This window comes from Solanum dulcamara, chromosome 1 (assembly GCF_947179165.1).
Source record: "Solanum dulcamara chromosome 1, daSolDulc1.2, whole genome shotgun sequence".
NCBI lineage: Eukaryota > Viridiplantae > Streptophyta > Magnoliopsida > Solanales > Solanaceae > Solanum > Solanum dulcamara.
In genome coordinates, this window is record NC_077237.1 from 50,410,941 (window position 1) to 50,435,619 (window position 24,679).

Consider the following 24,679-nt stretch of genomic DNA (forward strand, 5'->3'; position numbering starts at 1 on the left):
CTACATGCAGGCTGGAAAAGGCCTTAGAACTAGTGAGGGGTGATCCTGCTGATTCATATCGTAGACTGCCTAGTTACCTTTATATGTTGAAAAAAACCTATCCTGGTTCACATGTAAAATTGCACAAGTCAAACGATGATCATCTTTCTTATGCATTTGTGGCATTGCATGTGTCGATAAAAAGCTGAGAGTATTGTAGGCATGTTGTAGTTGTTGACGAAAGTTTTTTTAAAGCTGCATATAAAGGGACAATGTTAACGGCTAGCACTTTAGATGCAACAGATTAATTTTTTTGTGCTTTTAGTTGTGTGTTAAAATTGTGTTCGCTTGTATTAATTTATCAATTGATTTCCTACATGTAGGTAGTATACTTTCACTTGCTTATGCGGTTGTGGATTCAAAGAATGATGCATCATGGTAATGATTTTTTCAACAATTCAAGGAGGAATATAGTCAGAGACCAATGATGAGTGTAGTTTCAAATAGACATGGCAGCATAATCAAAGCAACTTCAACAGTTTATGAAGGAGTTCCTCATTTTGCTTGCATCTAGCACTTGTAAAAAAACGTAACGAAGAATTTCAAAAATAATCAGCATAAGATAAGTGAATTGTTCTATACAATAGCATGGTCTTACACTCAATTGGATTTTAATAAAAGTATGAAAAGGGTTGAAAGGATAGACAAACGAGTTAAGGACTACTTATTTGATATTGGGTACAATAAGTGGTCACGTGTGCATGCCTCGATGAACAGAACTTGGACAATGACTTTCAATATCGCAGAAATGATAAATTTAGTAAATAAGGAAGTTAAGGAGCTGCCAGTTTTGCCACTGCTCGATTTCATGTGCTTGCTAGTTTAGAAATGGAATAACAACAATCAGTCAAAGGCAATGTCTACAGCTTTCCACCTTGGTCAAAAATATCATAAAATTTTGAAACTTAACAAAGAGGAAGCAGACAAAATGAGGGTATGTAACTATTTAAATATATTACAATCGTTTAAACATTTTCTAACTGTTTAAAACTATTTTTACTAATTGTAGGTACGAAAAACAACTGAGTACTTGTATACAGTGATTGATGGTATCACAAACTTCATAGTTAATCTTCAAGATAGAAAATGCACTTGCAAAAGATTTCAATTGGACAAACTACCATTCCCACATGCTTTAGCAGTTATAAATAAAAAGCATCTTGACTATGAACCTTACTGCTCCGCATATTACACAAAAGCAAATTTGTTACAAACACACCAGCTTCAACTGTAAAATCTCCCTGATTAAAGCATTTGAAATATGTCGTTTCATGTATCAGCTGAGATAGTGCTGCCTCCAATTGAAAAAAGAGCAGCTAAAAGATCAAGAAAAACAAAAATTAAAATAGGTGAGGGCAAAAAGCGCAAGCAACTTAAAAATTCGTGCAATAATTGTGGGAAAGCAGGTCACAATCGAAAGAGTTGCAGAAATGTTCGAAATAAAAAATGAGGCATACTTTACAGATTTACTTAGCCATCCATGGTGCATATTTTTTTCAGAAAATGATGTTGAATTTCCAACCTTCTGTTGGATAAGTTTTATTCTCTTGTTGTTGATTGAATACATTGAAAACATTGATAATTTATATACTTTTGAATATTGACTGAATATATTAAAAACCGTCACAAATTCATATACTTCTTCTTTGTTGTTTGATATCGATATATAAAGTAGGTTGTGTCATTTTGTATTATAATTAGTTTAATAGATTTGTGTTACAACATGATATTAAAAGCGTATTAAATATAGTTTAATGCTCATTAGTTTAACGAATAGATTTGTGTATTAAATATAGTTTATAATACATTATGGTTCTGTATTACATATTCTTGTGTTATAATCATATTAAATGTGTATTAACAACAGTTCTTAAAAGCATTCAGGTTACCTCTCCCCCTCCCCCCAAAGTGTGTTAAATCTGTATTAAAATATCATATTAAATATGTATTAACAACAGTTCTAAAAGCATTTCAGGTTACCCCCCAAGTAATATAGAGTTGTATTACAAAAGGTATTAAGTCTGTGGTGGCTACATGTGACTTGAACACAGCTATTCAATACATGTGGGTTGTCAAAAAAAAGGGAAACTCAAAAGTATTAAATTTGTATTGTATAAAGATTGTAATCTATGTTGTTAACATCAGTGTATTAAAAATATATTAAACTTATTTTGGATTATAAATACAAGTATATGGTGGTTAGGTATGACTTGAGCACACCTATTCAATACATGTGGGTTACAAAAATAAAGCATAAAAGTATTAAATATGTATTGTATATAGATGGTAATCTATGTTATTAACACCAATGTATTAAAATTATATTAAACTTATTTTGGGTTATGTAGAATATGAAAATGGTGTTCTGAAAGGCATATCAAAGGCACATTTTATACATGTTGGTTATTTATAAAAAAAAGGCAACACAAAAGTATTAAATATGTATTGTATATAGATTGCAATCTGTGTTATTAACACCAGTATATTAAAATTGTATTAAACTTATTTTGGATTATAAATATAAATCTGTGTTGACTACGTATGACTTGGGCACATCTATCCGATACATTTGTAAATATGAATGGTGATCTGAAAGGCATATGAAAGGCACATTTTACACAATTGTATTGTACTCTGATTTAATACATGTGTGTTAAATTGGTAGAATAAATAGTTTTGACTTAACACAAGTGTATTAACTGACACACCCACATGCATAAGTGTATTAGAATGATATTGTGCGTATATTCATAACACAGCTTACAACATCGCCTGTATTACAACTGTATAAAAATGAATTAATGCAATGAATATATTTATAGATATAAAAAGGGCGCTTCTTAAAAGTGCTACATCACAAAACAACAACAAAAACATCAACATTCACTGTGGCATGTGCTTCAAAAAAGAGTTTACCTACTACTTATATCATCATTTTATACATGTGTTTTAAAAAGATATAGTTTTTCTACTACTTATAACGCCACTGTTTAAATATTAACTATTCATTAGCTTGACATCCTTTCCTCTTATAAACCTTTCATGCCTTTTCTTCATCACTTATAGCCCCACTTTTTTGTTTCTTCGTTGCATAGCTCCATAGTAGTGCTCCAAACCTCTTTCTGTGATATTCAACATCAAAAGACTAAATGAAATCTGCTGATTTTCACTAGCATACTCGACAAATACAGCAACGTAAACACCACATTCTCTACAAATAAATTTTAAGAAAAATAAAAATAAAAGTACAGTACAAAAAAAACCACAAATTATATAAAAACTTACAATGAATCTTCTTTTTGTTTTGGGAGGTGAACCCTGATCTTATTAATGTTAAGAGAATCAGTCAATTTTTTGTTGATGTAGACAGTAGTTCTAAGTAAATCAAACCGCTTGACATAAAATTTGATTATGTCCAAATAGAGAGGTAACAGCAAACATCTGCACAACATTGTTCACTTCAAAATCTTTCCTCCTTTTTAGGAAAAGAGTCATAAACGTTGAGCAATTTCTGAGAAATATCAAACACAATTAAAATTCAATGATGGTTTTTCTTAAGGTTGATAGGAAACAACACCAAGTCGACTAAGTCCCACTAAACACTGGCTATCAAATACAATCCAAGTATATAACAAGCCATGGGGTTAGTTGCTTTCATATTCAAATTTGCCTTTTGATCTTTATTTGTAACCGACTTGAAGAATACATGGTCCAATTTTGTTTTAAAGCAACAATATGTGGTGGTGAACCTCACATTATGATTTAGGCCATACATATCCTTCTTCCGTAAGTAATACAAAATTATGTCAAAATGCTGTAATTATATTTTAAAATTAGTAAATCGTCTGAGATAAAAGTTGAATGTAATGTTGTTTACGAAATAAGAATACATAAAAGACTAATTGTATCTGCCCATTGTCGTCCACAGTGCGCCAATTATAGAATCATTCCTTCTCCTTAATCAAAGTAACACTCAATTCTAGTGGTGGCTTAATGTCCTGAGTTACAACTAGGTAAGGGAGTTTTCTTCTGAACAATACCAAAAAGTAAGTAAGAATACTTTTCATAGAAAAAAAATCAATAAAAAGGTACTTTACTAACCTCTTCTTTGAAAGTCCTTCACTTAGCCAAGATGTGAATTAATTCATCAGAGTAGTGTCAACTTCTACACCAATTTCAGTAGCAAAAGGGTGCTTTATCTGAAAAACTTGACTTGGCACAGAAACAGCAGCACTAGAGTCAAACTTTTGTAAATACGGGGACTTAACAAGCTTCCCTGAATTTTTCGTTCTAGTGAGATTTTCAGGTGTCACTTCTTTTTATTTATTTGCCTCACTTAATAACTGAGTCAAGTTATCAGAAAATTCAAAGTCATCAAATGTTGAAAATTGATTTCCTTTCAATTGTTGTCTCACAACCACAATCAGGCAAATTGACAATAATATCATCTAAAGTTATTAAAAATAATAGTCACATAAGCATATAAATGAAATGTATTAAACAGGTATGTATATTGAGATATGCATCTATCTCCTTTACCTTGGTCTTCCAAATCAGGATCTTCACTTTTGGGCAGGTCTAATGTATCAACTCCAACAACATCTTCACCTGCTTTACCACTATCTTCCACATCACCTAATATAGATGAAAAAATAACTCCAATAGGATCTTCACATTAGGTCAGATGTGATATATCAAATCTATTAGATATAAGAGGTAATAAATAAATATACAAACGTGAGTTATACAAAAAATCATAAAATGAAGACAAAAAATCAACGTGGCCACCAACAGAGTTTCCACCTTTAAATAAATCTGGTATAAAAATATATTAAATATAGTGTATTGAATATGTGTAATGTATTACATAAATATATAAATGTAAGTTATACAAGACATCATAAAAATAAAAATATATGATTTACCACAATCTTCCACATCAGCTAATAAAGATAAAATTACAACTCCAACGAGGTCTTTGCCTTTGGTCATGTCTGATTTATCAAATGCATTAGATATGTGTTTGTCACGATCCAACTCTGTGGGCTGCGACTGGGGCCCGACCTGGACCCCCGTGTACCTATATGTCGACTATAGTCAAATTGAACTATGTATAACGTGATACTTCTCACAAAAACCTCAATGGGTTAGAATTTTTTTCATGTTCATATAGTCTCCTAGATATAGGAACCAAACACATAAACCCAGTGGGTGATAAAATATTCATACACGTGTAGCTTTTTTCATTTGCATCATGTCATGAAAGGGAAAGCCAGCCGACAAGGCTGCCACAACATAATAGCTTTTACAACATATCGCACAGTCATAACCGAAATAAACTCCTAAATAACCCACACGCATATGTCTACAGACCTCTAAGAATAGGAACGACAACATATGGCGGGACAGGGCCCCCGCCGTACCCCTGCATAAATAAATATATACATCGTAGGACCAGTATCCACAAGCCAGGCTTCGAAATAGTGGAGCACTTTCAACATAGCTGACGGAAATCCTAAGCGGACGGATCTCCGAAATGAACATCTATACCTGCGGGCATGAAACGCAGCCCCCCCAAAGAAAGGGGGGTCAGTACAATACATGTACTGAGTATATAAGCATACATAACTGAGATAACAACTGAAACAGGGATGTAGGAAACCAAGTATAGCATTTAATAGGGTACTGTACCTGCATCTCAAAAAATGAAGTCATGTATACCATTATCACGTACCGTATCCGGCCTACTCAGGAACTCGGTGTTACAAACACATCATCTATCATGATAGGCATATGCATATTATTAGCATTGTGGGACGTACAACCCGATCCATGTATATAGCAAGTACATACCGAGGAACGACGGTCCGATCCACATATCGCATAATAATGACGAGGAACGACGGTCCAATCCATATATCGCATGATAATGTCGAGGTACGATGGCCCGATCTGTATCTCATATATTAGTGTCGAGGAACGACGACCCGATCCGTATACATGCATATCATATAATAATGCCGAGGAACGACGGCCCGATCCACATATCACATAACAATGCATATATGTGCCTATAAGACTTGGTAACATGTCAAACATCCCTCAGGTATCACCATAAAATATGTTCCGAAGCCTCTAGGTATAGGAGCTTACACATTCCATCACTATTCAGCCTATAGACGGCTCGAGGGTCATAGTTCAACTTCTTCAAGACCCTTATCATTCAAGAGTGAGTACAAGTCATGAGTCACATCCAGAGCCTATAAATGGAACTATCTCTAACTCATATCATACATATTTTCACTTACAGTAAGCCATTTCAAGAGAAGGAAGGAATAGGCTTCAAGTGTACTACTGTTAGTCATGTAGAAGACTTACAAGTCCATAACTCAACTATCGCAGGAGTTCTAATATCGAGAAGTGAATAAGAGCCTTAACTCACACTCAGAGTTTTAAGAGTGGAATAACTTCAACTTCGTATACACAATACTTACACCTAAGTCATGCCAAAAGAGAGGAAGAATAACTTTACATACACTACTTCTCAGCATATAGAAGACTTGAGGAATGGAAGCTTAACTACTTTAAGAGTCTTAACATTCAACTGTGAACACGAATTATGAATTATGAATCATGGTCAGAGCTCATGAATAGAATTACCCCAGGCTTCATACACATATCATTTGTCACTTAAATCTAAGATATGCCCAAAGAAACAAAAGATAGGCTTTACATACTCATGCCAAAACACGCCAAAAGAAGGAAACGCTAGCTTTACATACTTATACCAAAACATGCCAAAAAAAAGGAATAGCTTTACATACCTTTTACGTACTTCTATTAATCGCGTTCACGTCGTCCTCCTCCAAACCTATTTAACATGGAATCAATATGAATATCAATCACCTTAGACTTTTCCAGCATCTTATATTACCTACGAGTATTCACAATATTCATTTCCTCGCTCGCCTTCTCGACTAGTTCCTTAACTAGTTAAGGCATTAACGGAAATCGGGCAGCACCTCCCCTATAATATGCCCTATCCGAATTTCCAATTACACTCCTAATAACTACAGCCAACCAACAACAACAACCTGTAGCACATGTATAAGCAGTTCATACCAACATAATACAACACAACTGCAAATGACTCGCTCGAAACCACGATACCAAAATAGGGTTTCTAGTTTCCATTTTGCAAAACCTTTAACTATACGAAACGGAGGGTCGGGTGGCTACAAACAGAAGATCCCACACCCCTTTTAGTATACTTTTAGGCCCTGCAACACAACACCACAACCTGCAGCACCACACCATAAGCACAACACCTTGCTTCGACTACAATTCAATTATAGCGACTCCAATTTAGTTTGTCTTTAACGTCCAGCACTTATATGAAGTTCTTACACTTCTAGAAGCATAAAATATGTATAAAACACCCTATTATAACACCATAAACTTCAAATTGAAAGAAAATACCTTACCTTCCCCGAAATTGGCCAAAACCTAGCCTCGGAAGTTCCTTAGAGTGCTGAAAAGTAGTGGACTGTTTGTATCTTTTTGGTGCTGATTCAAACCATAAATTTATGTTATTAACACCCTCATAATATTTCCAAATCCTTACCAAAACGTGGGAGAAAATAACCACATCATACCTTAACGAACGGCTTCCCAAACTTGCTGAAAATTGGCTTTGGAAGCTCTTGTTGCGGTTGAACTTTGATGGCTATTTGAAGCCCTATATTGCTTCCCCAATTAATTAATTTAAGTTGTTAAACACCTTCATTTAACCGAGGGATACCTTAAATAATTAATTTACGGAATGGAATCGGAGCTTACCTTTCACTTTGGCCAAAGCCGTCGCCCTTCTCTCTTAGTCTCTTAGGGTTTTCCTTCTTTTATTTTATTCTAAATGCTGAAGAATGAACTATGTACAGCATGTAATACATATATATATATATACCTTCTTAGGAGGTGACACGTGGCATCCCCTAGGGGTGACACGTGGCAGCCTTCTAGGGGTGACACGTGGCAGCCTCCTAGGGCGCCATCCCAATCATGCGGCCAATCCAAAGCTGCCACGTGGAAGCATGGGGTCCACCCCAAGTAGGTAAGTCACCTACTTGCTTCAAGTAGGTGCATCACCTGCTTGCTTCAAGTAGGTGCGTCGTCTCCTTATCTCTCTTCCATAGTTTCGTAATCTCGTCTCACTTTAAGAGCTTATGTGTTCCTTTCTACTTAAGCTCGATGTGTACTCAAGTAGCTTAGTATGCAAAATGTCCCAAATAATAGCTTTCACAAGTACGTCGAGTCCTACGACTCACTACTTATCCCCTAACTTCTTTCGGATTCTTGTACCCCTATTTCCAATCCTCTCTCTTATGGAGTATCTCCTTCTCCTTTCCTTAGGATTATTTGATAGTGTTATAGATTATCCGACTCACATGACGACTTCTAAGAAACTTAAGAGCCTTCCCAGAAACTTAAGAAGCTTACGAAGCGTTCCAAGGTACCAAAGTACGGGGTGTAACAGTATTAACATGTCTAAACTAGTCCTACAGTTTAAACACTAGTGTGTCTAATAGTATAATAAATCTAATACGTACATTGTTTTACATAAGATGTTTGATGGTATTATGAATCTATTAAGTATAAATATGTTATGACAAAAATCTATCTGTATTATTTAAAACTCTGTCGGGTGAACATGAATCATCAAAAAGAATTGATGCTTTGATGGTTGTTTACATAGATAAAAAATTTCATTGAGATAGGAATATGAAATTAAAATGAATTCAAATAAATTTTTAATTCTAAGACAATGATCTTTAAAAAAGGATAATAAATAAGAATACCTTCTTTAGAAACTCTTCCACCAGAAAACACATCTCTAATGCCTATACTTTCAGGTGTATTTGTACTTCGAACATTAGAGCAAGTACCATCTCTTTTCCTACTCAATGATTCCTCAAAAACATGATCATTATGAAGACTCTCATTTTCATGTGCTTTGTTAAACAACAACTTGATATCATTTAACAAATTGAAATCGGAATCAATCACATATTGCTTCAAACTCTTGAAATATTCTTCAACTTAGTCTTCAAGTGCTTTTTGATTGTTGTTTGATTAAATTAACAAAAAAAAAATTAAAAACAAATAGTCATTCTAAGTAATAATACATTTACAACACATATATAAAAAATATATATACTTATAATACCTTCAGAAGCTGCATTTTTAATTCCCTCAACTCTTTAATCAATTCTTCTTGAGCATGAGTGAAACCATTTGCTGAATTTCCATTAATAATAGTCAACACTTCTAAATTGTAATTCCTTTGATCCAAAAATATTAACTTTGAAAGCTCTTCATCAGACGCAGAAATATTTGTGTACTGAAATACAAATCAAAGAAAAAATGTGTAATATTAGGGCATATTATAACAAGCTGATCAGGTATAATGATAGAGTTAAAATTAAATTAATTAAACTATATAAAATATGTATATTATCAGTTATACCTTGCATTTTTTCATAGTGAACATGAGCTTCTCCAATTAGGGGCAAATCAGCTATCTTGTAGTATTGGGTAATAGTCTTAAGGACATGCCTGACACTATCCAACAACTCTTGAAATACATCAACGCCCCATGGATATTCATTAAAAACATCAGACTCAACCAAATAAAAGTGTTTCTTAGGAACTGTCCACTCGCTAGTCTCATAAGAGAATAAAAACTCCTCAATAAAATACAAAATAACAAATTTAACAGTATCAGGATTATCACACCACACGATATTGTGAAAAATGTTTCTAACATCTTTTTTTCAATAGCTTCTTCTCTTGCAAAGTACGTCATCATGAGCTCTGATGGACCTTCGGGATCATACGAAATGTCGCTATCACCAACATATCTTAAGCCAGAACCAATATCAAATTCTCTTAAGTCAAAAAACAGCTTCTCTCCATTTACTTCAATAGCAAAAACATCATTTGGGGTTAGATTTAACTCTATGTTCATTAAATAGTGAACAAGTTGCAATTGCGTGTTGACTTTCGAAAGATCAATAAAATATTCAAAACATGTTCTTCTAAAAAATTCAAACTGGGCAGGAGACAACTTAGCTTTGATTACATCAATCACCTCATAGTTTGTATACGCCTTCCAGTGTCCAGTTGAATAATTTTCAGAAGCCAACTTTCAAAATTTTTGATTCTGCATTAAAATTAAAATGTCTATTTATAAATGGTAACTATAAGGACTGTAAGAAAAATTACATACTTAATTAGAAAATATTAGACTAAACCTTGTCAAAGTCATTCATAGTGGTGTCATTTTTTGAAAGTCGGTTCCTCCTATGTTTCTTCTTGCCAGATTTAACCTTAGACGTTGACCTTCGAATAGATACCTCATCCACAAAATCATTGTCGTCATCATCAACGATTTCTTTTTGTTTTATGTTAATATCTATTTTTCTCTTTTTAGAGTTCAAATGTGCAAATTCAACACGCTTTTTCGCAAATGATTTTCTTTTCGGCTGACGTTTAGCTTCAGTGTTGTTCTCTGTGTCAGGTTGCAATAGGTTGCAATTTATCTGGAGGTTTGATATCACTGCTCTTTACTAGGTCAAGTTCTAAGTTATCTGTAGGTTTGACAGGGGCGGGGTCTTCTTGAGAAATTCCTAAATTGAATGACGGGATATTTGCATTCAACTCAGTGCCAAACGGCGGAGAAGTACTATAACCAACATCAACAGGACTAATGTTACTTAGACCTTGTTTTCTTCTTTTCATAACAGGGGTTTCCTGACCTGTATTAACAACAATGACTGATTGAATTGAGCTTGAACTCTCAGTTGAATGAGGTTTTTGAATCTTAGGACTTCTCCAAGGTGTTAATGTCTCTTTCATCGCAGAAAATTCGAATTCCTGCAACCCACAAAAAATAACACCAAAATCAAAGCAGAAAAAATAGTTTTAAAAGAGAAAACTATAATAAATGCAAGGATTTTGAACAGCACGGAGAACATATTTTGAATCAGAGAAAAAAAACACAACAAACAACACCAAAATCAAACAACTAACATCACCTAAAAAATGAAACAAACCCCAAAATAGCATAAAACAAATTCAACAATAAAATTGAAGAGGAAACACAACAAATCAGAGAAAACAACACCAAAAACGAACAAGTAATATCACCTCAAAAATCGAAGAGAGTTGATGAAATAAAAAACAATTCAACATTAAAAATATGGAGAAGAAGCCTTTACAAGTAAGCAAAAAACACCAAAACGAACAAGTAACATCACCTCAACAATGTGGGAAACAATGTGGAAGAAAGTATAACAATTGAAGAACCCGAAGATCTTACCTTCAATGGGGAAGATATCGTCCAAAAAGGATTTTGGGAGAGGAAGAGTCGCTATACCCTAGGCAAACAGACAACTTTAATGAAAAAGGCTATTAAAGTTAAGCATATGCCATATACGATAATAAAAATAATAAAATAAAATATATATAAGTAAAAATTTCTTCAATAAAGTATTATTGGGCCATATATATGGTTAAACTTCCATTTGTTTTTACGATTAAATAGTCATTTTCTAATGGCATTTTAGATTAGAGACATGTTTTTAAAAAAAATTTAAATTTTTTTTACTAATTTAATATCTTTATTATTAAAATATTTTTATATATGTGGCAATTAGGATCTCAAGTGTAGCAACACCTATAATGCAAATAATAACATATTTTCTTCGTCCCATATTAGATGTACACTTCAACTTTACACAAGAAATCATTAATATATTGGAAAACTTTGTCATTTTACCCTTTATTTATATCAATGCAATATATATAGAGTATAGAAATAGCTAGTATTAGAAATTGTTTACATTCAAAAGGTCATATTAATTATAGGGGTAAAATAGAAAAAATGTAACCAATACTATCTTGATTTAGTAAGTGATCAAGTAATATGAGACAAACATTTTTAGTAAGATGCTCATCTAATATGAGATGGAGGGAGTACTTGTATCACAATGTTATATCTATATCATAATAATATCATCAATAATTTTCATTTAAATACAATAAAAAAATTCTAATAAACTAGAAAATATTATTATTCCTTGATATCTTTTTCCAAATTGAAGTAGGACACATATTTGCTATATATTTGTTGATTTTAAACATAAAATGAAAAAAGATTAACAATAATTCCATCAACGATATTTTTAATGATATTCTATGATTTGAATCAATATAATAATTTTTCATGTTTTATGATATTATGATTGTTATATCTTAAACCTTAAAATCAAAAATTATATCAACAAATACTTATCGTTTTTCAATTCAAAAATATTTCTTATTTTATTTTTAAAAAAAAATATCATTATCTAAATGAAAATTAATGATGAGTTACTAATTTAGGTATTTTTAAATCAAACTATTAACAATAAGGGTATTTATCAACCAAATATTAATGGACATTTTAATTCATTTTTGGTAGTTTAAATATTTTAACCCTTTTCTATTCATACAAATCAAAATAGTCACTCAAATTCTTCAAAGAGAAGAGCCCACAGTTACGCTTACCAATTGCCGGTTGGTTTGCCACCATAAATACATACTACTAATGTTTCTACCATAAAGACTCTTAACGTACAACTTCTATCATAAATACATATATATCATATTAAAAGCATAAAAGTTCTTTAAAATGTTAGATTAAATTTTTTGCCATTTATTAAAAAATTATACAATAGATAAATTGTAATTTATTAATTTCTTTAATTTATTATTTAATTATCTTTATAATATTTTTTAAAAATTAAGAAAAAAATCTAAAATATATGATAAAAGTATTGAGAAGAAGTAATAATTAAGGCGTTCTAAAATATATTAAAAGTTCCAAAATTTTCTCTTATCAACATGTATCTATTTTATATATTCTTAAGTTATTTATTATTAGACAATATTCAAAAAAGATGGCAAATAATAATATTTTCTTTTATATTCTGTTGTTTTTAAGTTCCAATTATTTTTAAAACGTTCTTCAATATTAATTTTATATGGCACGATTATTTATGAAAGATAAGTATAAAAAAATTAAATCTAAGATAAATATATCACTTTTTGTATTTTCATATAATGTAAAGCCTCTTAATAGATGACTTTCAATTTTCTTCCGTCACAAATTCAAATTATCATTTTATGCTTTATCATAATTCTTTTTATTATTGTTAATTTGTTATAAATAGTTGTATTATATTATTGTGTTTCTTTATGTTATTGTTTAGAGTGTGTTTTCATTTATCAATATCAACATAATTTTGACTTTCAACAAAAATAAAGAAAATTTATTCACTACATTTAATATGACAATGATAAGTTATTATATTCCTCTTTAAAAACACTTTTTAGCTTTAAAAATTTACATTATTTTTTATATATTTACTTAATAATATAACATAAGCATACACTATATTATCTTTTTTAAATATACATTATTATTAATTAACGTGATATGTAAAACACATATACTTAACTATTACATATTAATAAAGAGGGGATAAAAGACAAGAACTTTTTTTCTGCAAATCTTCTGAGTAGAGAAATAAGAAAGGCCAGAGAGAGTGTCACATCATCTTCCTCAGTCTAGCATTGCATATATAGATCTAGATTTGAACAGGGTTGAGGTTAATAAAAGTTACAGACTTGCAGTCTACGCATACCACTAATGCTTTAAAACGATGGGATAGCATCGAAAAACTGTATCCGGTGATTCAACTGCCTTCCCTTTCTAAGTTCTTTGGACAGAAAAGGCATCAGCTCTTCTTTATACTTGGTCCTGCATGGTCTCTTTGGATTCTTGCAGGTGTGAGTCAACCAGATCTTCCACTGCAGTTTCATTAACTCTAGTATTAGTGTAGAAATACATGGGATGTTCATGCAAGGAAAATAAATAAATAAACAAGTGTGGAAACAAGAAAATATAGTAGAATGCTACAGAATTTCATGATGGAGAAGACTCACATAAGGGAGGCAACAAATCTATATTGCTGTTGTTCCTTGTGGGTTGCTGGAACTATTCTGAAAGTAGATTAACCACGAAAAGAAGATACATATTAAGACATGATGTGAAATCTGAAAGGCCACGTGCCCACTGAAAGGGCCAGACTATTGAGAAGTTGGTCAAATAATAAAGAAGCATTTCTCCAAACATCAAATGGCATTCAGCATCATAGTCCTAAAGCAGGTAATGGAAACAAAGGAAAAAAATATTTGATCACAGCACATGATAAATTATACCACCAAATCCATAATCGCAAATTCACAATGACATAGAGATACTTTACAAACCATCTTAGTATTACTCCACGAAGAACTTACCTGTGATTCCAAGATCTTCTGACTGTCATTGTAGTACAGATTTGGATGGTTAACCCCGGCATCACAAGATGAGCCGTGAACAGCTTCAAAGGTCAAAGTGCATGCCAACTGCACAATTTTACAATCACAACATATGAAATAAGATGACACAAGGCAGTGATAATTCATAAAATTATACACTAACCTGATAATGTCTATTTCGGACTTTGTCCAACACATCCTCCAGTGCTCGATTGCCTACTCTCATCCTGGTCAGGGCAGCTCTCAGATTCTCCTCACTGTTGAAGCAAATTTGGCAAGCAAATAAGGGAAAATTCAGATCAAATGTTAGATGACGAGAAATGGAGCAATCTTTTCCAACACATTTGTCTAAAATCTGAGTACCTACTAGTTTACTACCTAGGTATAAGCTAACTGATATAGTCTATCATCATATAGAGAAAACAATAGGTCATCACAAAAAGTGAAAGGCACCTCTTCTGTTTCTTTTACATTCTTTTACTAGTTCAATCTTTGAAACATAGAACAATGTGAAGATATTATCACAATCAAATTACTTTTCACTCTTCCTTACTAATCAACTTCAGTTTCCATCCTCGACAGAATAACACGGTGACTATACATAGTCATAAATAGTCTTGTTTGATGGTTCAACATGCAAAAAGAAAAAGTAATAATTAAAGGCAGGCAACCTATATCATCTTTCCGTTCATGCATATAACTACGAGTTCAAAAGATAGCTGTGAATGTGTTACTAAAAAAGAAGAGCATGGAATCTCATAAAGGAATTAGAGGGGGGAAAAAGTAACAAACAAAAATCAAAGAGATTAAAGATAAAAGGGAATTCGGTGAAAACCGTGATATGACACTTCTAAGGCCAACACTGAATATCCAAGTAAGACACATAGTATTATCTAGGAATTAAGTGCAAGTGTGTAGCGAAAAAAGTTGTGACTATTGAGTGTTAACCTTCATACCTATGATTAACACATTGATACACAAGGATCCCAATCCAACAAGACGAAAAGTTAATAAATAGATAATATAACTGGCAGACAATAATGTCTTGTATGGTAAGTGTTGAGAATAGAATTAAGTAAATAAAAGTATGTTTTCTCTAACAGCTTAAGCTTTTACATGAAATGATCACACACTTCGACATGGTATCAGTGTCAGAATCATCATAATTCTTGGTTTATCCGATGCTAGGGACCCCATATTATATTGTTCACGCTCCAGTTGGCGGGAGGGGATGTTGAGTCCCATATTGGTGGAGGGATGGATACTTGGTCTCCGTATAAGGTCTTGAGTAGTCCTCACCTCATAAGTTATCTTTTGAAATTGAGTTAAACCCAATGTCCATTTTCTTATCATGGTATTAGAGCAGGCAAAAGTCCTAGGTTTGATTCTCGTTGCGCCCATTACCAAAAAAAATTCCACGTGCCTAACCCACATAGGTCAGGGCATGTTGAGAATATAATTAAGTAAATAAAATTATGCTCTCTCCAACAACTTAAGCTTTTAAATGAGATGATCACACGCTACAACAAAACACTTAGAGGTCGTTTGGTAGGGTGAATAAGAATAATATTAAATATGGTGTATTAGTAATGCTGACATTAGTAATGCTTGTATTAGTTATGCTGAGATTATTTCTTATGCAGTGTTTGGTTTGGAGTATTAAAAATAACATGCATTTCATACTTTCTAATAAAAAAATATTTATTTACAAAAATACCCTCCACAAATATGGTGGAAAGGATGTGCAAAAAGGTTTTGAGGGGCAATGGTGTCTTTAATCATGCTAATGCATGCATTAAACCCCTTGCACTACTAATACCATGAATTTTCATGTATTAGTTATATACACCTTAATACCAAATAGAGTGTATCAGTTATTCATAGGATGAAAAGTGTACTAAACAATATACTAGTAATACATAGTTAATGTATGCATTATTTTTTTTAATGCACTCTACCATACGACCCCTTAAGCAAATATTTATGGTCGACAACCAATAGCTTGCACTAACATAACTATAAAAAGAGTTATCTTCTATGATGTAGTTCTCATGTTCAAGATAAAGAACATGGTGCCCATCCTCCATAAGACTTCAACACTCAAAGGAATTAACTATACAAGAATCAAGAATTTCGTATCTAATCAAGGAGATGGGATTTTTTTCTTTTCTTGTGGATAGGTAACGGAACTGGGATATTTAACCTTTTCTAAACCTTGATATGTATAACTCTCTTGAGCTTCCTGTATGGTTGCAATTCTCCTTTGCATGTATTAAGGATTTAATTGCTTTTCTTTTTCCTTTTGGCATTCAGTATCTGAAGCACACAAGCAAGAATAATCCAAACTCGCACCGGCAAGGCCAACCATTCAAGCAAAATGTTCACTCCCAGAACTATCAACTAGGTTGCATAGATGATACACTGGGTTTTTTCACTCTTTTTTCTTTATCTTTTTCTTTTTCTTTTGGTAGGAATGGGACTTCCTAGAAACTTACAACTATGCATTAATGCCATACAACTTCCTAGAAACTTAGATGTCCAAAACATTTGTTAGCAAATTGCAGGATAATGAGAACTTGTGCTTAAGCAATGACAAAGCCTGCAAGACCTCATTTTCTAATACATGTTGCAACAAGAACCTGCTACAGCCTACATATCATGCAGATGGAAGCAACCACACGAAAAGCCACTCAGCAAAGAAGAAAGAAGCAATTACAAATTGTTTGGAAAGATAATTTGTCTAATAGCTTCAGGAATAAACATGGAGGATGATCATCTCATGTTGTATAAAAGCAACAATTGCTCACTTCAGTGAACAAGATCAAATGCAACACAAGATCAGTATGACCTGAAATGACGATATGGACAGCCATGGTGATCTCCTACTCCAGGAGCTGATGATATAATCTTTTGACAAGAATAAGGTGTGTAATCCTGCACTCTTGCAAGAAAGCAATATGGGTTGTTGAGAAATCAAAGGGAGAAAAGAATGCAAATCTCAACCAAAAAAAATATAGCACAAGATGTAGAAATAATTTCTCTTCTTTTCACTCTTTTTATGTATCAGCAGAATCCTGAAACTATTCCAATGTTCTATGCTTACTCATGGGCATTCAAAGGAACAGAGAAATCGTAAAAAGACGGACAAAAGCCATTTCCTCTGGTTTTTCCTACCTAAAAGAGAGAACAAAAATGAAAGCTGATAGCCAGAACTAGAAGAATTTGTTCTCGTTGTATTTCTTCTCTCGGTTGTTTCAGACATTAGAGCTCGTTTTTGTGTGTTGCATTTGTTTTTTTTCTCAAGGTACTTCTCAATTATAATACAGAATAGAATGTTCCATCACAACTATGGAGTACAAAATGCATAGATGTTCTCACAAACTCTACATATTCCACAATGCAACTTCAAATAAGTTACTTACCGTTCTCTTTCCTTCTTTCCCGTAATTGTGTCTTATGCTGTATGCATATTCTTTATCAAATCTTTCAGCACCAACCTACAAGAAAAAATTCTGCACTTGATTTTCGAGAGAAATTGAACACATCTGAGACAACCATCTTCAGAAGATGCAAGCCATATTATCTGACAACCTTTCTTATCGTTTGTTCACAGTCTATTCTCTCCTTATCCATAATGGTAAACATATTTCTAGCTAAGCTATAAATTTAACTTGTACAAGGAAAACTGAGGACAACTCTTCTCCACAGTGCTTCTTGCCTCTAATAGCTTGCTCATTTTTGGACATGTTCAGTACATTACATTCTACAGAAGAAAAAACTAGCAATGTGTAAAAAAATAATACATAGAGCACTAAATACTGCTTACTTTTCGGGAGAACTCAGCTCTCCAGAATGCAAGGGCATCATCCAACTTCAATCCAACACACTACAAATCAAGCAAAAACACTATCAAAGAATGAACAGTGAAGAATTGATTCTTACAATTGCTAGTTGAGAGAAAAACTAATATTTATGTTCCAGTGGATATCCACGCGCTTCAACCAAAGAATCTTTAACTCTAAACAAATTATTGACAAGAAGAGAGCCCTAACAGAACAAAAGAAAACTTTAGGACTCTCTTCTTCTTTTTTCCTTTTAACTTACTTTCTTTCTCGAATGATCAAAACTGTAGGATAAAAATTGTTCTATATCACTTAGCCTATTTTCTATTTTTAAAAGCAATTACTTCTTAACCTCATCCAGAACCATTTCTTTTTCCTTTTAACTTACTTTCTTTCTCAAATGATCAAAACTGTAGGATAAAAATTGTTCTATATCATTTGGCCTATTTTCTTTTTTTAAAAGCAATTACTTCTTAACCTCATCCAGAACCATTTCATTGTCCACCTTCTAGCTTTTATCAATCCTTTTGTTTTTTATTCTTCGCATTTTTCTTTCTGAAAGGCATATATTTGACCAGAATCCTTGAATGCATAGTTTGTATGTTTATCAAATTATTAATCATCCATTTTCTTTTATGCCATGTGCAATAGCTAGCGCATGATGTTCGATAAAAAAGAACATATGTTGGAGCATTACTATTTGCAGAAAATTTCTAAATTCAGGTGTATTGAACTTCCTTTTTGGATCAACAATTGAAAAGCAATAATATAGTCATAAATAGCCCCAACCCCCCTTCCCCAAACCAAAAAAGGGAGCGGATCGACTGCATGAATATGATTCAACATAGATGAATCACCTGGGAGAAGGAAAGTTTGTAATTTATTTTGATGTAAATCAAAAACGAAAATGATGATAATGGATTGCTATACAGCAGCATAAAATATGGAAGTGCTCGGAGCAACAAAGTTCCCATTAATCCTGGTATCACATCCTAAAACAGATAGTTCAAATTTATTGGGCAAAATCCTCATCAACCCTGAAAATGTAACCTTGAGAAATAGACCAAGCTGCATCCTCCCTCCATGCTTCAGATGATGATCCTCTCGCAGCTGCAATAAATCACAAACCATGGTGAAGACGAATTTTAGAAAAGAAAGTGCAGCACCAAAACATCATAACTGCCTAAAAGTACAACTAATAAGAGGAACTATGACAGTAAACCCTAAAAGGAACATAGGATGTTAATGAACTTAGTTTCTTGACCAACTTTTAACCTTATCAAAAAGATGACGCATACATAGAGGGAATGAACTCTTAGCAATCAGATCAATGTCTTTAAGTGATATTTCTGCATGTTCTCTCGGCTGAAACAAAGGTTGGATTAGTCAAGCAAACACAACAAGAACATTGCAACTGCAGGAAGTAGATGATAATAAAGTAGCTCTAAATCACCTGGCTATAATCAGGACCCAGGTAACTTGTGGATAAGGCTTCAATAATCTAAAATATTGAAGGGGAATTAGGTTTATACAGTAAGGAACATAAACAATTTTTGAGAGCAACTTCAAAACTAGCTCAATACTCACAGGAACCAAACGGTCCTTCTCCTGTTCTCTGATCATCGAGGTCCATTTTCTGAAATCAATAAACTGAAACTTCTAAAAACCTAAGGATGGAACCTATCCTTTAACTTTTAAAAGAGTAAATAGATGAAACTCCCAAAGCAACATGCTAGATGAACTCGACAACACATAGTCAGCTTAATGAGCTCCGGATATAGAAGCAATCTGACCGATGACAAGTGTGGTCTGTCTAAACCATCAACTAAGATACAAGAAAAGCAAGAGAAAATGAGAAATCTGACGTACAAAGTGGAAATGCACATGCTAATGATTAGAGGCTTACAAATAAAGCAGTAAACAAATCAATTCTCTTTGTTGTCTGATATATCGTACATTGTTGGATGAAAAGCTGAATGGATTTGTTCAGCGATCCAGTTTCTAATGTGATATGCTCAACTAATTTGTGGCACTGCACTCATTAAGAATCAAGTTCCGGAAAGGATAATTTCATTTTTAGGACAAGCAATAGGCTTGAAACAAAGTTTAAAATAGTGAAAGATAAGATAAGTTACTTCCAATAATTGTTATCTTAAGTTTTAAAATGTTGCTTATCTAATAAAGGGTATGCTCATCTTTTCATGAAGAGCAAAAATGGGGCGACCAACCTGTTTGTCAGCACTAGTGCTTTCGAAAGATGACTTCGGAACTGCGTGACAACTAGTGAAACCACTTGCAAGAATAAGCTACGTCACAGCAATTAGTATATTAATATTAACATATTCATTTGGATGCTTCCATAAAAATACAATGAATTACCTGATTCATGGCAATATATGCATTCCCTTTCTGAATAAATACTCGTCGACCTGCCACAAGCTCTGGCACCTCCTCAAATGGAACCTTGAGTTATTAAAACCAAAATAGTATAAGAGAAAACTCAACCAGAACCTCCCAAAGCAAAATCTCATTCAAACAAGATAAACGATCCTTTTTGCCGCTTTATTTTCCTAGCATAATAGAATTGAAAACCTGTCTATAATGACCTCAAAATCATAGCCACTTTTCTTTCTTACAATTCCCAACAAGCTTGCTGGTCAAAACAATGAAGTCTCTTAAGCAAATTAATCTGTTGATTCATACACATGTAGCTATTAGGCATACAGGTATACTGGTGCATAACTAGAGGTTAGGTTCTTCATTACATAAAACTTAGGATTCAGAGGTATGGATCTCAAAGTGCATAAGGATGCCGGAGTACGGTGAATAAATGGGTATTATGACATTTATACATATACATCTGATTAATTAAAGTTGTTGAACTAAAACTAATCAATTTATACTTTACAAATACCTAATATTTTATTCATAAGATATCTCATGTATAAGTACCTACTATTTCATTCATAAGACATCCCATGTATAAATACGTAATATTTTATTCATAAGATATCTCATGTATAGCAAAGCATTCATACTATATATGAATACATGCCACAAACTCAAAAATAAACCAAATACCCGATCAATCTATATTTCTTGGTCATAGATGTAGCCAAAGTACCCAAAATGAGTTGACCAAATCCGGTGCGGATCCCACACCCAAATCGTATCGGATCTACTTGGGTGCAGCAGAATATTTTTTGAAGGGTCCAAGCAACATATTGGCTCCTTTATTACTGCCATTTTCTTTTATGGGGGGAGGGGGGGGTTAAGCATTGCAAAAGTCAAGAGCATACCTTGTAAAAGATGGCATCAGCTGCAAATAATCATAATCATGAAGTTAATGCCTTAAATAGTGTCAAATTGAAGTTCACAATTGGAATTGCAAAAGAGTAATACTACTTGTAATAGGTTGTCCTATTGCGCGTGCTACTTGGTTCAATTTGTCCTTCACACTCTGCATCAGAAAAGAAAGCCGTAAAAAAGAACTTATCTCCAAAAGATTCATCAAATCACCAAAAAGTAAAAACTTCAATGTACTGGTGTTAAGAGAACAAAAACTTGAAAAAAATATGACTTGTAGCGCATTTACCTCATATTCAGCATTGCTCACAGCTTTGTATGGAAGATCAAACTCTGTCATTAGCACCCTCTGAGTCCAAATTTATTATATCACAAACAATAAGCATAAAGATGTTCTGAGAGGAAAAGAAAATGTGCCAGTAACTATATCAAACCTGAATTTCAGGAGCTTCATCCCGGAAACGGTAACGAAATAATGTAGTTTCGATTGAAAGAAACCATTTTCTTAACTCCTCCCTAAAAGATTAAGTTAAATATATTAAGCAATCCTTTCTTAGAATTATAGAGAAACTCAAAAATAGAAAAGCCAAGAAGATTTACTCACGTCCTGCAATAAACAAGTCGCAAGACAAAATGTGAAATTATGTCCTTATTAACAACCTCAGAGGAATGTTGATGCCTCATATTTGTTTTCCACAGATCCAACACCTAATTTTGAAACCACTAAAATCAATCCAAATGTAGGAAGAAATAAAATATACTACTCTACTAAAATTGAGTTACCAATTTCTCCATTTCATCCGGCTTCTTTCCTCTAGACAAAGCATCCGAAATTCCTTTAAGAACTAAATTGAATAAATAATAATCAGTGAACAATAAACAGTACTAGATAAACACGGGTCAAATGAATTTACAAATAAAATAAGGTTATCAAAATATTATGAGCATCAGTTACATAAACTGAACGCAACTTGAGAAAAAATGAAGTGATTTTTATACAAAACATTGAAAATATAACAGAAATTAGGAATTAGAAAGCATCAACCAGACGAACTATTTCGCGGTTCATAAAAATATGTAAAAATTGTAATGGAATTTAGCTACAAAAGGCACATCGTTACAAGTCGGACAAGTAACAGATCTGTGGATAACAAATTACACTTTTTAGTTTTACTACCTCGTAGGCGATCGATGGCGTAAAGCTCGAAATCGTCAAGACGGAATTCAAGAGGAGGGGCAGAGCGATAGAGAGGGAGAGTTGAAACGACGCCGTTGGACACCGAAGATTTCCTCTGAGACCGTACAGGTTCCATCGTTTCGCCTATCAATTTCACGATTCAACACAAACGCTGTATGAGTATAACTGTATGAGTAAATGGGTCAAGTACAAAATGGCGGGAAACATTTCCCTCTAGTTTCGGGCCGGGCCCATTCACTATCCATAAGTAGCCACATTAGTGTTTTTTTTAAAAGAAACTAGATTTTACATGTGTATCTCAGGCTAATCAAGAGCGGATCCACATGGAATCGTGGGGTTCACTTGAAAAATTATACTTTATATATAGGATTAAATTTGTGATTTATGTATATATACTAATTATTACATAGTGCAGTGGTTAAGAGCGTAAAGATCCACCCATAATAACTGAGATTGAATCTCAGTTGAGGAATTTTTATTGTTATTTCTGATCTTTCTCATTTTTTTTTAAATTAATCTGACAACTTTTTCAAATAGCTTTATATTATAAATTTGGTTTTGTTAAATTATTAAATTATGTATAGTAATATTACAAAAAAAAAATGTCCAAGTCTATATTATTACATATTCAATAGATTTTTTAATAAAATTATTTAATTTAGTTAAAAATTATTGAATTTAAGCTAGCTCATATATGATCTGACCCGTTTATTTCTAAACTAACCCGCTAATTTATCAAAATTATTAGCATATATTTTTTTCCGAACCCCTTGAACGAAAATTCTGGGTCCGCCACTGACGCTAATTACTATTAATATTTTAAAATGATATAAATAATATTGAATGGTATGTGATGAGAAACGTAGGAGAAAAATACAAAAACGAATTGATGAATGATCAATCTATTAGACTGATATTTATTGTCATCACAAAACATTAACTTCTAAAAATTATTTACAAATTATGAATGTGAGAATATCCTTTATTTTTTGAGGTGAAATCAGAATTTGGGGAGAAAAAAAGTTTATTTTAATACCTTCTTCTAATATCATTGGATCGGAATAGTGAATGAATGAATAAACAGAAACCACGTTTGAGTGAATTCATGAATAATTCAAAAAAGAGTGAATCAAAATATTATTAGGATAGCAAGTTAATAAAGAAGAGAAAACAAATACAGTTAATTTATGTAGAGAATACATTTTGGGAAAAGAAATTATTAGCATTCTCCTGAAAAAATATACCAAAAATTAGAGACAAAACTAACTTAACTTTCAAATACATGAAATTAAACAACACCTTATCCTCTTCACAATGCTAATCTTTTTAACTTGCTTGCAGCTTAGTGTGCTTAGAGATTATGATTGGTACAATTTGTTCACCAAACTTTAGTTGTGTGATATCTCATATTCCGCTAAACTTCTAACTCACTTAACGACTACAAATCACATTTGAGGATTTTTAGGAAGAAAAGGAAGAGAAACTTAAAAAAATTATAGCTTCAAAATGAGAGAAAATCATCTATTTATAGCCAACAAATGGAAGTATGAACAAGTGTTTATTGTGTCTTATCAGAAAAGTCACAATCCTTCGGAAAAGTCATAATCTTTGAAAAAATCGCTACTCTTCAAAAAAGTCATAACCCTTTGGAAAAGTTACAACTCTTTAAAAAAGTCACAACTCTTCATAAAAGTGGCAACTTATCAAAAAAAATCACAATGATTTGGAAAAGTCACAACCCTTCAATATGAAAAGGTGTCTATTTTTAATATAATATAAATAAATAAATATAAATATAAATATAAAATATAAAAAATATATTAAATTGAGTGTTTTAGTTGGGAGGGGGGTAGTGAAGTAATTTAACATT

At 32.7% G+C, this 24,679-nt stretch overlaps 1 protein-coding gene and 1 long non-coding RNA gene across 5 annotated transcripts; both read right to left on the reverse strand.

Annotated features, from left to right (window-relative positions):
• Positions 1–4,146: 4,146 nt before the first annotated feature.
• On the reverse strand, positions 4,147–11,484 carry LOC129887966 (uncharacterized). Of its 4 annotated transcripts, XR_008766523.1 has the most exons (6): positions 11,417–11,484; positions 10,350–10,971; positions 9,563–10,258; positions 9,263–9,436; positions 4,579–4,674; positions 4,147–4,251 (listed from the first exon to the last, which is right to left on the reverse strand). It is a non-coding gene; the product is annotated as an uncharacterized LOC129887966 (long non-coding RNA). The 4 variants fall into 4 exon arrangements; XR_008766525.1 differs by having other exon boundaries at positions 4,147–4,674; positions 10,854–10,971; XR_008766522.1 differs by having other exon boundaries at positions 4,147–4,674.
• Positions 11,485–13,536: 2,052 nt separating this feature from the next.
• On the reverse strand, positions 13,537–23,034 carry LOC129883927 (probable DNA primase large subunit). Its single transcript, XM_055958370.1, has 20 exons — positions 22,789–23,034; positions 22,395–22,456; positions 22,216–22,319; positions 22,046–22,127; positions 21,901–21,960; positions 21,711–21,765; positions 21,605–21,624; positions 20,675–20,768; positions 20,534–20,597; positions 19,893–19,941; positions 19,759–19,806; positions 19,581–19,670; positions 19,356–19,415; positions 18,290–18,349; positions 17,886–17,960; positions 17,312–17,397; positions 14,627–14,720; positions 14,443–14,550; positions 14,086–14,142; positions 13,537–13,950 (listed from the first exon to the last, which is right to left on the reverse strand). The coding sequence occupies exons 1-19, from the start codon at positions 22,922–22,924 to the stop codon at positions 14,104–14,106; spliced, it is 1,386 nt and encodes a 461-aa protein (XP_055814345.1). The 5' UTR covers positions 22,925–23,034; the 3' UTR covers positions 13,537–13,950; positions 14,086–14,103.
• Between the last annotated feature and the right edge of the window lie 1,645 nt (positions 23,035–24,679).